The sequence below is a fragment of the Tachypleus tridentatus genome, chromosome 8 (assembly GCF_004210375.1).
Source record: "Tachypleus tridentatus isolate NWPU-2018 chromosome 8, ASM421037v1, whole genome shotgun sequence".
Lineage (NCBI taxonomy): Eukaryota > Metazoa > Arthropoda > Merostomata > Xiphosura > Limulidae > Tachypleus > Tachypleus tridentatus.
In genome coordinates, this window is record NC_134832.1 from 58387663 (window position 1) to 58402190 (window position 14528).

Genomic DNA, 14528 nt, shown 5'->3' on the forward strand with positions numbered 1-14528 from the left:
TACGTTGTAAGTCTTCAAAATCAAGTGGATTTTCTTCCTTTAAACTGAAAACGGGTCGCAGAGTTTATTGATTAAATTGTCTTTATTCCAATAGTTTCTCAATACTTACGTCGAGTGAGTGTTAAAGTATGAGAACAATGCGATGGTATTCTCATGTTTCTTATTTCTTACCAAGTGTGCAACTGATGGAAGATTTTTGCAGTATATTTCGTTACTGTCCCTGGCTAAAGAGTCATTAGCCTCTTTTGGAGAGAGCAGTAACAAGTGATTCTAAGAAAATAAAGCTAAGAGTCAAAAATATTGGTATTGCACATTCATTAGAAATTTATTGTTATTATTGCTTACAATTGCGAATTTATCGATTAACTTTAGAGAACAGAATGGTTAATGTCAGTTTACCAAACTCAGTTTTGTTCTCAAAAGAAATGTAAAATCGCTTTTATATTACTTTAAAACACGAAATTTTACGATATATATAATATATATCAAAGTTACATTAACACAAACACGAATATTTGAGTTTGTTTAATGCATATAAAAACAGACTTCTTATGTCATTCACTTACAGGTAACCACTAAATGGTTGTATGATAGATTGATTTGTCTCTGAAAAAGATTCACCATGTATTAAATCATGGGTGGATTTTTTTTCAGATTTTTCTTTAAATCCACTCAATGATTATGGGATTAACAATAAAAGATAAAAGTTCAAAGTTCCGTGTAGAAGTAAATAGATGTAATATCCATAGAAATAACTCTTTTTATTTACCTCCAACTAATTTAATTTCTTATTAATAATGTACAGTAAATACCAGTTGTTTAATATATCTAATTTTATTAACTTTGCAGTCTTATCTTTATTGTTTTACTTTTATTACAGAGACTGTTTCGTATTGTTAGCTTAAAAAAGTATCCAAGACTATCTTAAGTCTCCTAAGTTCATTGGGATAGCAGCTGAAAATATTGTTAACAGCGAGGATTCTCTACTGAAGAAACAATGTATTCAAATTTGTTTGAATAATAACGCAAAAAAAAAAGCATATTTAATTAGGTGTGTTCATAACCAGCTTGAATTTTAGTTTCGCTCTAAGTTGGCAATTACTCTGATCGGAAACCAATATTAATATTTACTGCAACATAAATCGCTTTAGAAATATGATAATATTAGAGGATTATCTTATTTGTCCATAGTGTTCGTTATCCCAGATTTTCCGCCACTGAAGTTTCACAAATATACTGGCAAGTTTTCATGTTTGAGAATGAATTATTTGATAGGATCTCATGACATCATTTTTCCTCTGTACCAACGGAAAGCAGGGATGTTTTGGTATCCCTGGAATTGTTTTAGCAATAAAAATGTCCGTATGGGCATCTGGGACTCCGGAATATGACGTGGCGCTCTGGCATGCTGCTCAGAATCGTCAAGGTTATTGGAGGAATGGCAGAGATTTGTCAGTAGTATCGCAATTGTCGTCGCTTTCGTCTCATCTTCAGAGACAATAGAATTAGATAAACTGGCCAATCGATTCTTTCATCAAACTGGTGTAGACGTTTTGTACCCGTCCTGGTGGTTAACCTATCGAACATAAAATAACAAAAACTAAGACAAAAAACAAGTTCATGTGTACAAGTCTAGAAACTATAAGTGTGTTACATATTTCAGTAAAAAATATTAATAAACAAAATGTCCTTAGATATGTTTAGGTTTCCCATTATACTTTAATTACTCTAAATGTGTCATTTGCATGCTGGTATTAAAGTTTCTCTACCTTTTATGAAACTGTTTCATTTTTTGGGTTTGAGTAAAAATTCAAACCGTGAGACTGGAACTCCTTAATTTAGCCTTGTAAGTCCGTAAATTGACCTCTGTCTCACTAGGAAGGTTATGTTGTTGTTGTTGTAAATTAAGCAAAAAGCTACACAATGGGCTATCTGTGCTCTGCCCATCACGGGTATCGAAACCCGGTTTTTAGCGTTGTAAGTCCGCAGACATACCGCTGAGCCACTGGAGGACGGACAGTTATGAAAATAAAAAGTGAAATTTTTGTTGTGAGTAAATTATTAGCTACAGAATTAAAGAAATGTTATTTGAATACAATAATGTTACCCCCAATAATCAAGCTCCAACTAAAAGAGAAAAAACAAAACTTGTATTGCGAAAGAAGCATTAGGACCCCGACACGGCCAGATGGGTTAAGGCGTTCGACTCGTAATATGAGGGTCGCGGGTTCGAATCCCCGTCCCACCAAACATGCTCGCTCTTTCAGCCGTGGGGGCGTTATAGTGTGACTATCAATTCCATTATTCGTTGGTAAAAGAGTAGCCCAAGAGTTGGCGATAGGTGATGATGACTAGCTGCCTTCCATCTAGTCTTACACTGCTAAATTATGGACGGCTAGCGCGATAGCCCTCCAATAGCTTTGCGCGAAATTTCAAAAACAAACAATCAAAAAAGCATTAATGAAGTAAATATAGCTTGTTATTTGAATGTTTGCATCAGGGTAATGTTACCAGTATGAATCAGACTTAATTTACACTAAACACTTCGCTTGTTTTGTTGACAAGAGCTTGGATATGTTGGTTGTTTTCTCGAACGGCCTTGCATGGCCTGGTGAATAGAGCACTCAACTTGGTATCTCAGAGTCGCGACTTTGAATCTTAAAACACTCAACTTTGTACCTCAGAGTCGCGAGTTTGAATCTTAAAACACTCAACTTGGTATCTCAGAGTCGCGAGTTTGAATATTAGAACACTCCACCTGGTATCTCAGAGTCGCGAGTTTGAATCTTAGAACACTCCACTTGGTATCTCAGAATCGCGAGTTTGAATCTTACAACACTCAACTTGGTATCTCAGAATCGCGATTTTGAATCTTACAACACTCAACTTGGCACCTCAGAGTCGCGAGTTTGAATTCCGTGTTCGAACATATTTGCCCTTTCAGTTGTAAATGTATTATAATATGACAGTCAGTTCTGCTATAGTTTGGCAAAGAGGAGCCCAAACGTTGAAGGTGGGTTTTGTTGGCTAGCTGCATTCCCTCTAGTCTTGCTAAAATCGTGTTACGTTAGAAGGACGAATGACATAACACATCTGTGAAACACGCAAGATATGTTGGTTACAAAAGAAACAAAACCCAATTAACACGAGATGTGTTACATACTCGAAAGGTTAAATTATTTCTAGTGATACGTCAACATCATTCCACACCACCCTGTGTTGCTTCCTCCTTCTTCACAGAATAGCGGAGTATCATGTTCCATGACTGTATTCGAACGTGGATGGGAAATTTCTTCATTCGGAGTCCTTTCTTAGTCCACAGCCGGTTTTCTTCAAGACATATCCTATATCACAATATACACTGCACCTTGACACACATAACACAGTAAGAGCTCTTCTTAGCAGTATCAGCTCGCTTTTTCTCCAATAATAAAATCTTGATTTGGAAATAGATTCACCCACTATTTCACCCGTATTGTAAAATGAACTAAAGGTTGAACAAAATACAAGCATAATCATACTATTTATTTGTTTGTTGTTGTTGTTTTTAATTTCGCGCAAAGCTACACGAGGGCCACCTGCGCTAGCCGTCCCTAATTTAGCAGTGTAAGATTAGAGGAGCTAATCATTACCACCCACCGCCAACTCCCCTAATTTTGCACTGTAAGATTAGAGGCAGCTAGTCATCACCACCCACCGCCAACTCTTGGGCTACTCTTTTACCAACGAAAAGTGGGATTGATCGTAACATTATAACGCTCCCACGGCTGAAAGGGCGAGCATGTTTGGTGTGACAGGGAACACCATATGAATGGTGCCAATTCTCTACAAGCCCTTGATTTTTAATTTTTATATTGAAAGATTTCCCCATAAAAACAACATTTTACAAACATAATGTTTTAAAATACTACAATTTCCACCTTAGAAAATACACCCACACATATTTGAACATATACAGAAAAATAGAGGCAGACGTCATGTGGTAAGTAAAACCGTTTCAAGTTAATTGCTACCAGTGGCTCACAGACATGTGTAAACCCGTCTTTTCGTCAATGTGGCTATAAGATTCTTTGTTGTTGTATGTTCACCACAAACTACACAAGATTGTCTGTGCATAACAATATTTAAATTTGGTATTGATAGTGCAGAGACAAGACAGCTAATCAACAGAACCCGCCGCCCACTCTTGGGTTATGGTAATCTGAGGGTCGGGGTTTCGAATTCCCGTCACACCAAACATGCTCACCCTTTCAGCCGTGGGGCGTTATAATATCACAGTCAATCCAACTATATGTGGGTAAATTTATAGTCCAATAGTTGGCGGTAGGTGGTGATGACTAGCTCCCTTTCCTCTAGTCTTACACTGCTAAATTAGAAACGGCCAGCGCAGATAACCCTCGTGTAGCTTTGCGCGAAATTCAAAAACAAAAAACAAAAAAATCCTCCAGTTTATATTCTTGTCACAAAATACAAGAGAAAATAGTTAATGTGTTCGCCTTGTTACCATAATTTATTTTTCCAGTAATAACAGGTAAACAGGTTTCAAATAATGATTCTTTTTTATAACTTATTAGAATTTATAAATATCTAGACCAGTCGAATCATTTTCACTTTTATTAGGTTGTCTAGAAATAAATGACGGAATTCTCACGATGACATTTAGAAGCTGAATATTGAGTAACATATCGATGGTTACTTGGTTTAATCCAACGTTTGTCGCTTACAAGGTGTCTTAATTGTCTGCTGTTTCAACTCTACTCACAATAAGTTTCTCAACCCCAAGGCAGCCTGGACAAACAGGACTTTCGTCTGATTTTCCTCCACGACTTCAAACTTGGACGAAAATCTACCGAAATTACGCGAAACATCAACCAAGCATTCAGCCATGGATCTATTACAAAGGTTTCAACATCAAGATGAAAGTCTTGAAGACTATGAAGGTTGTGGAAGAAAGCCATCCTTAGATGAAAACACATTAAGGGAAACAATTGAGACAGACACTCGCATAACAGTACGTGAGCTTGCAGAAAAACTAGGCACAAACAAATCAAGCATTACCAACCACCTAAGTGCGATTGGAAAGAAGACAAAGTTGGATAAGTGGGTTCTGAATGAGCTGACTGAAGATCAACAAAATCAGCGTTATGAGACCTGTCAAGGATGACACTCCAAATATTGAACGAACTAGGAATCAAGGTTCTGTCTCATCCACCTTATTCCCCAGACCTTTCCCCTACAAATTTTTATTTTTTCAAGCAGTTTGGCAACTTTTTGAACAATAAACGCTTTCAGAACCAGGCAGCTGCAGAAGAATCTTTCAGGGAGTTCACTGGCTATAGAAGCTTTGATTTCTACAGCAGAGGCATAAACAGCATCGTTACACGTTTCCAAAAGCGTGCTGAAACAAATGGTGCTTACTTTGATTAAAGCATGTTTATACTTTACACTGGTTTATACTTTTCCTATCTTCGCAGTTCGAAAACGACATTTATTTCTGGACAACCTAATATATCAGTAAACTTCCCAGACCATTTCCAAAACATGTCCGCTTCGTCTATCCCTCACCGCAACGCCAACTTCCTGCCCTCTAAACAAAATAAGTAAAAGAAAGAATAGGAATCTTCAGTTGTTATTATAGAATCTAGTGATACTAAAGGGTTAACAAGCTTTCTTTACTCAATTTCAAAACTGTAGTGAAGAGGGCTGTAGCAATCAGAGATATCGCAAAATGTTACTTCAAAAATGTAACACCATGGCAAAACTAACAAGTTTGTTAAATAAGATAAAACCTTATTTTTCCATCCACAGGGTTTGTTTGTTTGTTTTTTAATTTCGCGCAAAGCTACTCGAGAGCTATCTGCGCTAGCCGTCCCTAATTTAGCAGTGTAAGACGAGAGGGAAGGCAACTAGTCATCACCACCCACCGCCAACTCTTGGGCTACTATTTTACCAACGAATAGTGGGATTGACCGTCACTTTATAACGCCCCCACGGCTGAAAGGGCGAGCATGTTTGGCGCGACCGGGTGCGAACCTAAGATTACGAGTCGAACGCCTTAACACACTTGGCCATGCCGGGCCCCATCCACAGGGAGAAAAAACTCATTTGACTTGTTTCTTTTAAAAATAACTTGTTTTTTTAGTTTCCATTTACTTTACATTTATTTTAGGTTTTATTATCCCTTGTGAAAATCATGAGGAAGTGAAAACTCGTATTTGGTTCAAATGAATTTTGTCTTTGAGTTATGCACGTTTTTATCAGTTTTTATGAATTAATGTTAATTTTTGGACTGTATGTGAAGGCTATCTAATTTAGCAATCCCTAACTACTGAACAGATTAGGCATACGGCAGACAACTAGTTAACACCATCCACCGCCAACTCTTGGGAGACACGTGTTAGGTAGACTGATGAAATTTGACCGTTACTTTTATAACGCATCCATCGTTCCAAAGTATGGAGAGAGATCTGTTTTGGAAGAAACTATATGCGAACCATGAAATCAAAGCTACAAACTTTGGCACGTTAACTACTTGACCAGGACCAGGTCCCATGAAATCGCTTAGAGAAACAACGTGTGAAAAACATTATGATACAGCTAATTTTTACACATTATTATAAAGTACGAAAGAATGATTTAACGATTTGTTCAAACATTAAGTTTACATATAAAATGCTAATAGTAGGAATATACGGATCAATGTATTTAATATTTAACTACCTGGAAATAATTAATAGTAGGAAAAAACGGATCAATGTATTTAATATTTAATCACCTGGAAATAATTAATAGCAGGAATATACGGTTCAATGTATTTAATATTTAACTACCTGGGAATAATTGATAGTAGGAATATACGGATCAATGTATTTAATATTTAACCACCTGGGAATAATTAATAGTAAGAATATACGGTTCAATGTACTTAATATTTAACTACCTGGGAATAATAGTAGGAACATACGGTTCAATGCATTTCATATTTAACTACCTGGGAATAATTAATAGTTGGAATATACGGTTCAATGTATTTAATATTTAACTACCTGGAAATAATTAATAGTAGAAATAAACGGATCAATGTATTTAATATTTAACTACCTGGGAATAATTAATAGTAGGAATATACAGTTCAATGCATTTAATATTCAAATACCTGGGAATAATTAATAGTAGGAATATACAGTACAATGCATTTAATATTCAAATACCTGGGAATAATTAATAGTTGGAATATACGGTTCAATGTATTTAATATTTAACTACCTGGGAATAATTAATAGTAGGAATATACGGATCAATGTATTTCATATTTAACTACCTGGGAATAATTAATAGTAGGAATATACGGTTCAATATATTTAATATTTAACTACCTGGGAATAATTAATAGTAAGAATATACGGTTCAATGTATTTAATATTTAACTACCTGGGAATAATTGATAGTAGGAATATACGGTTCAATGTATTTAATATTCAACTAGCTGGGAATAATTATTATTGGAAATATACGGTTCAGTGTATTTAATATTTTACTGCCTGGGAATAATTAATAGTAGGAATATACAGTAATGTATTTAATATTTAACTACCTGGGAATAATTAATAGTGGAAATATACGGTTCAATGTATTTAATATTTAACTTCCTGGGAATAATTAATAGTAGGAATATACTGTTCAATGTATTTAATATTTAACTTCCTGGGAATAATTAATAGTAGGAATATACGGTTCAATGTATTTAATATTTAACTACCTGGGAATAATTAATAGTGGAAATATATGGTTCGATGTCGTCAATATTTATTCGAAAACTTTCGCTTTTCACTGTCCATGTCATGTCTCCATCTTTTATCAGGGTTTTTTCGTCTGAAGGTTGACTCTCAGCAGAAACTCGCAAACGAACAGCCATAGGTGGAGTCATTAATCGTGGATAATAAGGATCAGTATATTGGAAGTTGTGACTATCCTGTAAAATATCGAAGACAAGTTACCATCAGATTTACTATTACAAAAATCGTGATATCCTTTCGATCTCCCAGCAAAATTAGAATTTGTACATCTTAAGTTACCTGGATGAACAATAGAAAAAATATATTTTTTAAAAGGCTAAACTTACGAAGAACTCCAAAGCTTTATTTGTGATTACCCTATATAACTAGTAAATATTGATAAACGTTTGCGAATAAACTCTTTTATTTTTTTCTTAAAACAATCTCTTCTATAAAAATGAGAAACAATGGAAGTGACTAACTTACCCTAATTAATTTTATTTAATAACAATAAACAGATATATAATTATAATATTTTTCACTCAAATATAAAACACTAACACTCACCTAACAAATAAAGCATAAACATTAACACTCATCTAGTAAAAGAAGTACAAACACTAACGCTCATCTAATGAATGGAATAAAAACACTAACACTCATCTAATGATTGAAGTATAAAAAACTAACACTCACCTAACAAATGAACTAAAACTCAGACACTCATTTAATTAATAAAATAAACAATAACACTAACATAATAAATGAAGTGTAAACACTAACACTCTTCAGCTGAATGAATTAAAACACTAACACGAAGATACTAAATAAACAAAAGCACTAAAACTCGTGTAATTAATGAATTCAAAACACTAACACTCATCTAATAAATGAACTATAAACACTAACACTCATCTAATAAATGAACTATAAACACTAAAACTCATCTAAAGAATGAACTCAAAACACTAACACTCATCTAATAAATGAGCTATAAACACTAACACTCATGTAATAAATGAACTCAAAACACAAACACTCATGTAATAAATTAACTCAAAATACTAACACTCATCTAATAAATGAACTATAAACACTAAAACTCATGTAATAAATGAACTATAAACACTAAAACTCATCTAAAAATGAACTATAAACACTAAAACTCATCTAAAAAATGAACTATAAACACTAAAACTCATCTAATAAATGAACTATAAACACTAAAACTCATCTAAAAATGAACTATAAACACTAAAACTCATGTAATAAATGAACTCAAAACTCTAACACTCATCTAATAAATGAACTATAAACACTAAAACTCATCTAAAAATGAACTATAAACACTAACTCATCTAAAAAATGAACTATAAACACTAAAACTCATGTAATAAATGAACTCAAAACACAAATACTCATGTAATAAATGAACTCAAAACACTAACACTTATCTAATAAATGAACTATAAACACTAACACTCATGTAATAAATGAACTCAAAACACAAACACTCATGTAATAAATGAACTCAAAATACTAACACTCATCTAATAAATGAACTATAAACACTAAAACTCATCTAAAAAATGAACTATAAACACTAAAACTCATGTAATAAATGAACTCAAAACACTAACACTTATCTAATAAATGAACTATAAACACTAACACTCATGTAATAAATGAACTCAAAACACAAACACTCATGTAATAAATGAACTCAAAATACTAACACTCATCTAATAAATGAACTATAAACACTAAAACTCATGTAATAAATGAACTATAAACACTAAAACTCATCTAAAAATGAACTATAAACACTAAAACTCATCTAAAAAATGAACTATAAACACCAAAACTCATCTAATAAATGAACTATAAACACTAAAACTCATCTAAAAAATGAATTCAAAACACTAACACTCATCTAATAAATGAACTATAAACACTAACACTCATCTAATAAATGAACTAGAAACACTAAAACTCATGTAATAACTGAACTCTAAACACTAACACTCATCTAATAAATGAACTCAAAACTCTAAAACTCATCTAATAAATGAACTATAAACACTAAAACTCATGTAATAAATGAACTCAAAACTCTAACACTCATCTAATAAATGAACTATAAACACTAAAACTCATCTAATAAATGAACTATAAACACTAAAACTCATCTAAAAATAAACTATAAACACTAAAACTCATCTAAAAAATGAACTATAAACACTAAAACTCATGTAATAAATGAACTCAAAACACAAATACTCATGTAATAAATGAACTCAAAACACTAACACTTATCTAATAAATGAACTATAAACACTAACACTCATGTAATAAATGAACTCAAAACACAAACACTCATGTAATAAATGAACTCAAAATACTAACACTCATCTAATAAATGAACTATAAACACTAAAACTCATGTAATAAATGAACTATAAACACTAAAACTCATCTAAAAAATGAACTATAAACACTAAAACTCATGTAATAAATGAACTATAAACACTAAAACTCATCTAAAAATGAACTATAAACACTAAAACTCATGTAATAAATGAACTATAAACACTAAAACTCATCTAAAAATGAACTATAAACACTAAAACTCATCTAAAAATGAACAATAAACACTAAAACGCATGTAATAAATGAACTCAAAACCTCAATACTCATGTAATAAATGAACTCAAGACACTAACACTTATCTAATAAATGAACTATAAACACTAACACTCATGTAATAAATGAACTCAAAACACTAACACTCATCTAATAAATGAACTATAAACACTAAAACTTATCTAATAAATGAACTATAAAAACTAACACTCATCTAATAAATGAACTATAAACACTAAAACTCATGTAATAAATGAACTCAAAACACAAATACTCATGTAATAAATGAACTCAAAACACAAATACTCATGTAATAAATGAACTCAAAACACAAATACTCATGTAATAAATGAACTCAAAACACAAATACTCATCTAATAAATGAACTCAAAACACTAACACTCATCTAATAAATGAACTATAAACACTAACACTCATCTAATAAATGAACTATAAACACTAACACTCATCTAATAAATGAACTATAAACACTAACACTCATCTAATAAATGAACTATAAACACTAACACTCATCTAATAAATGAACTATAAACACTAACAAAAGTCATAGTTATGCATAACGTATTTCCTCATTGCTTCCTTTTGTGATTTCGTGTAATTCTCTCACAAGATTCTATTTCTCAAGGTGAGAAGATACAGGTTAATAAATAATAGTTAAAATACTATTAGGTATGTTTGTTGCCAATAAAACAGTTTATTCTATGTAAGGGTATACATTACAACATAATTATACCATAATTCATGCAATAACTCCAGTGTTTATAACATAGAATAATATCAGAATTTTATTTGAAACCGATTGGACACAGAACGTTATATCGAAATGAAAGATACAAAGGTTCTCTAATTCCATCAATACCTACTAGTTTTTTTCTGTTATAATTCTCTTACCCCGGGCCTGGCATGGCCATGTGGGTTAAGGTGTTCGACTAGTAATCTGAGGTTCGCGGGTTCGAATCCCGGTTGCACCAAACATGCTCGCCCTTTCAGCAGTGGGGGCGTTATAATGTGACGGTCAATCCCATTATTCGTTGGTGAAAAGAATAGCCTAAGAGTTGGCGGTGGGTGGTGATGACTAGCTGCCTTCCCTCTAGGCTTACACTGCTAAATTGGGTATGGCTAGCACAGATAGCCCTCAAGTAGCTTTGTTCGAAATTTAAAAAAAAAACAACAAATAAACAAACACGTACCTCGGTAGCAAAGCAGTCACCGGATCTGGTATCCAAGTCTTTGGTGTTAAAACGATTTTGAAACTCTGAAATTTCGTGGCAGTTAGGTTCTTCTTCTAATGGTTTATCGTATTGATGAAAAGACATCCGACTTGAATGATCTAATAAATAAGTGTGACAATAAGTACCATTGGATTAAATACATTCAAAAGATGATAAACCTAAAACTATTTAATAACTTATGTAACAGGAACAAAAAGTCACCATATCAAACCAATCACGAATGTGGATCATGACAAGTTTTAAAAAATTCACAATTATCTGAATCATAAATAAGTTTCATTATAATAAAATAACACGATTTAACATTCTTTATGTGTTAAGTTTCATTAATCTGTATTCTTTATATGTTTAATCATTTAATACTAAAATCAGGGGTTCGATTCCCCTCGGTGGGCTAAGCAGATAGCCCGATGTGGCTTTGCTACAAGAAAAACACAAACACCGTTTCGAGCTGGAGTATTGTTTGTTTTTTTTAATTTCGCGCAATGCTACTCGAGGGCTATCTGCGCTAGCCGTCCCTAATTTTGCAGTGAACGATTAGAGAGAGTGCAGCTAGTCATCACCACCCACCGCCAAATATTGGGCTACTCTTTTACCAACGAATAGTGGGATTGACCGTCACATTATAACTCCCCACGGCTGAAAATGCGAGCATGTTTGGTACGACGGGGATTCAAACCCGCGATCTTCAGATTACGAATCATGCGCCTTAACCCACCTGGCCATGCCACGCCCTTCTTTATATACCTACAATACCTATTGTAATTTGTAAATGAACCAAACCATTTCTTTTTTATTTTAACCATTCTTAACGCTATTTGCTAACGAGAAAAAACATGTTTATTTATTAGAACCATTGTAGGGTTTAAGAATACTGTAGCATTGGTATGACGCTTATATTTTTTTTAGTGTAGTTTTTGATTTGAAGTGAAGAGTTTTCAGGCTTAACTAGAAACTACAATAGCTTATAAACCTCTTTGAAACTGCTTTTTTCTCTTCGCAAATATTTCGATGCGTTCCATAATACAGGATAAAGAATATAAAGAAACGACTGCTTCATACGGTTATTTATGGAACATTTAATTATCAAATCCACACATTTTCTCTTTTATTTTAAGATTATTACATTATATAATTTCTTCTAATTTACAACAAATGCTTCTGTTATTATACATAACAGGATTTCTATGAACCTTGTTGATTGATTAACTTTAGCTGATAAGAACATGTGTAAAATACTTCTTAAAGCCTTTTGTTTTTCTTGTTAAACCGTAAACAACTCTTGCAAAGGTTTCTGTTTTTCATTACTAGAAACGTGTGGGTGTTTGTATGAAGGACTACTAAGATTAAACCTCCTTTTCCGTTAGGTTGAGCTTCCATTCCCCTCATACGAATAATGATAACAATAATTATCGCCACCAACACCAAAGAAGCCACCGTTCCCACCAGAACGCCGAGAAGTGGTCTCAGTCCGGATGATGAAAATTTTCCTTCAGAGAAAAAATGTAGAAAACAAACTATCTTAGAAGATCGTTAAGGTACCATAACAACTAACAATAAGTAAATCTCACTTATATTCAGCGGTAGTAACGGTTTTTTTTTTATATGAGTGATCCAAGCATCAGTTTTTAAAATATTAACTACTTAAATTGACCTTGAAAGAAATGTGCTTTCATATTACTTATCAGACATCTAAAACATTACTCTGATGGCCGAGCTATCCTTGTTTATCTTCAGATGTATCATAAAGCTGAGACTGTATTTCTCAAAATTAAGATAACGGTATGTTATATTAACACTTACATCAGCACATATCCGCATTAACTTTCGAGCTTTGATGAAAAACCCACCTTAGGCCAGCCTTACGAGTCATAGGAATATAAATGGTAACGTTTATTTACGGCATGGAATATAACATAAGCTTCTAGGTTTCAATTTTGTACCAGAAAGAACGTTTGTATTTGTAATATATTCATATTCCATTAATTAGATATTTACTGTTATATCACATCTAACTCTATAAGTGAGCACAATAGCTAAGGCCTTCAAGAATGCAGTTTTTCAATTTGCACGTTTTACTAGAACATACAACAAAATGTAGCGTATCTAAGTAACTTAACGAAACAAAAAACACATCACCTCAATACTTTGTCCGTATAGCTGTGTTAACGTTACTATAACAAACAAAAAATACGTCCTCTTAATACTTTGTCCGCATAGTTGTGTTAACGTTACTACACCAAATCAAACAAAAATATCTCCTCTCAATACGTATAGCTGTGTTAATGTTACTACACCAAAAAAAAATCTCCTCTCAATACGTATAGCTGTGTTAACGTTACTACACCAAACAAAACAAAAACATCTCCACTCAATACGTATAGCTGTGTTAACGTTACTACACCAAACCAAACAAAAATATCTCCTCTCAATACATATAGCTGTGTTAACGTTACTACACCAAACAAAACAAAAATATCTCCTCTCAATACGTATAGCTGTGTTAACGTTACTACACCAAACAAAAAAAATATCTCCTCTCAATACGTATAGCTGTGTTAACGTTACTACACCAAACAAAAAAAATATCTCCTCTCAATACGTATAGCTGTGTTAACGTTACTACACCAAACAAAACAAAAACATCTCCACTCAATACGTATAGCTGTGTTAACGTTACTACACCAAACAAAACAAAAATATCTCCTCTCAATACGTATAGCTGTGTTAACGTTACTACACCAAACAAAACAAAAACATCTCCTCTCAATACGTATAGCTGTGTTAACGTTACTACACCAAACAAAACAAAAACATCTCCACTCAATACGTATAGCTGTGTTAACGTTACTACACC

The 14528-nt window shown here is 33.1% G+C and overlaps 1 protein-coding gene across 1 annotated transcript in view; it reads right to left on the bottom strand.

Moving 5' to 3' along the window:
* Positions 1-365: 365 nt before the first annotated feature.
* The window catches only part of LOC143222446 (nephrin-like), a 59272-nt gene continuing 45109 nt past the window's right edge, over positions 366-14528 (bottom strand). Inside the window, exons 5-8 of the mRNA XM_076448976.1 lie at positions 13024-13161; positions 11630-11769; positions 7760-7972; positions 366-1576 (exon numbers count right to left, since the gene is read on the bottom strand). Coding sequence (XP_076305091.1) covers positions 1535-1576; positions 7760-7972; positions 11630-11769; positions 13024-13161 — 533 coding nt within the window. The 3' untranslated portion in view covers positions 366-1534. The remainder of the gene's footprint in view (positions 1577-7759; positions 7973-11629; positions 11770-13023; positions 13162-14528) is intronic.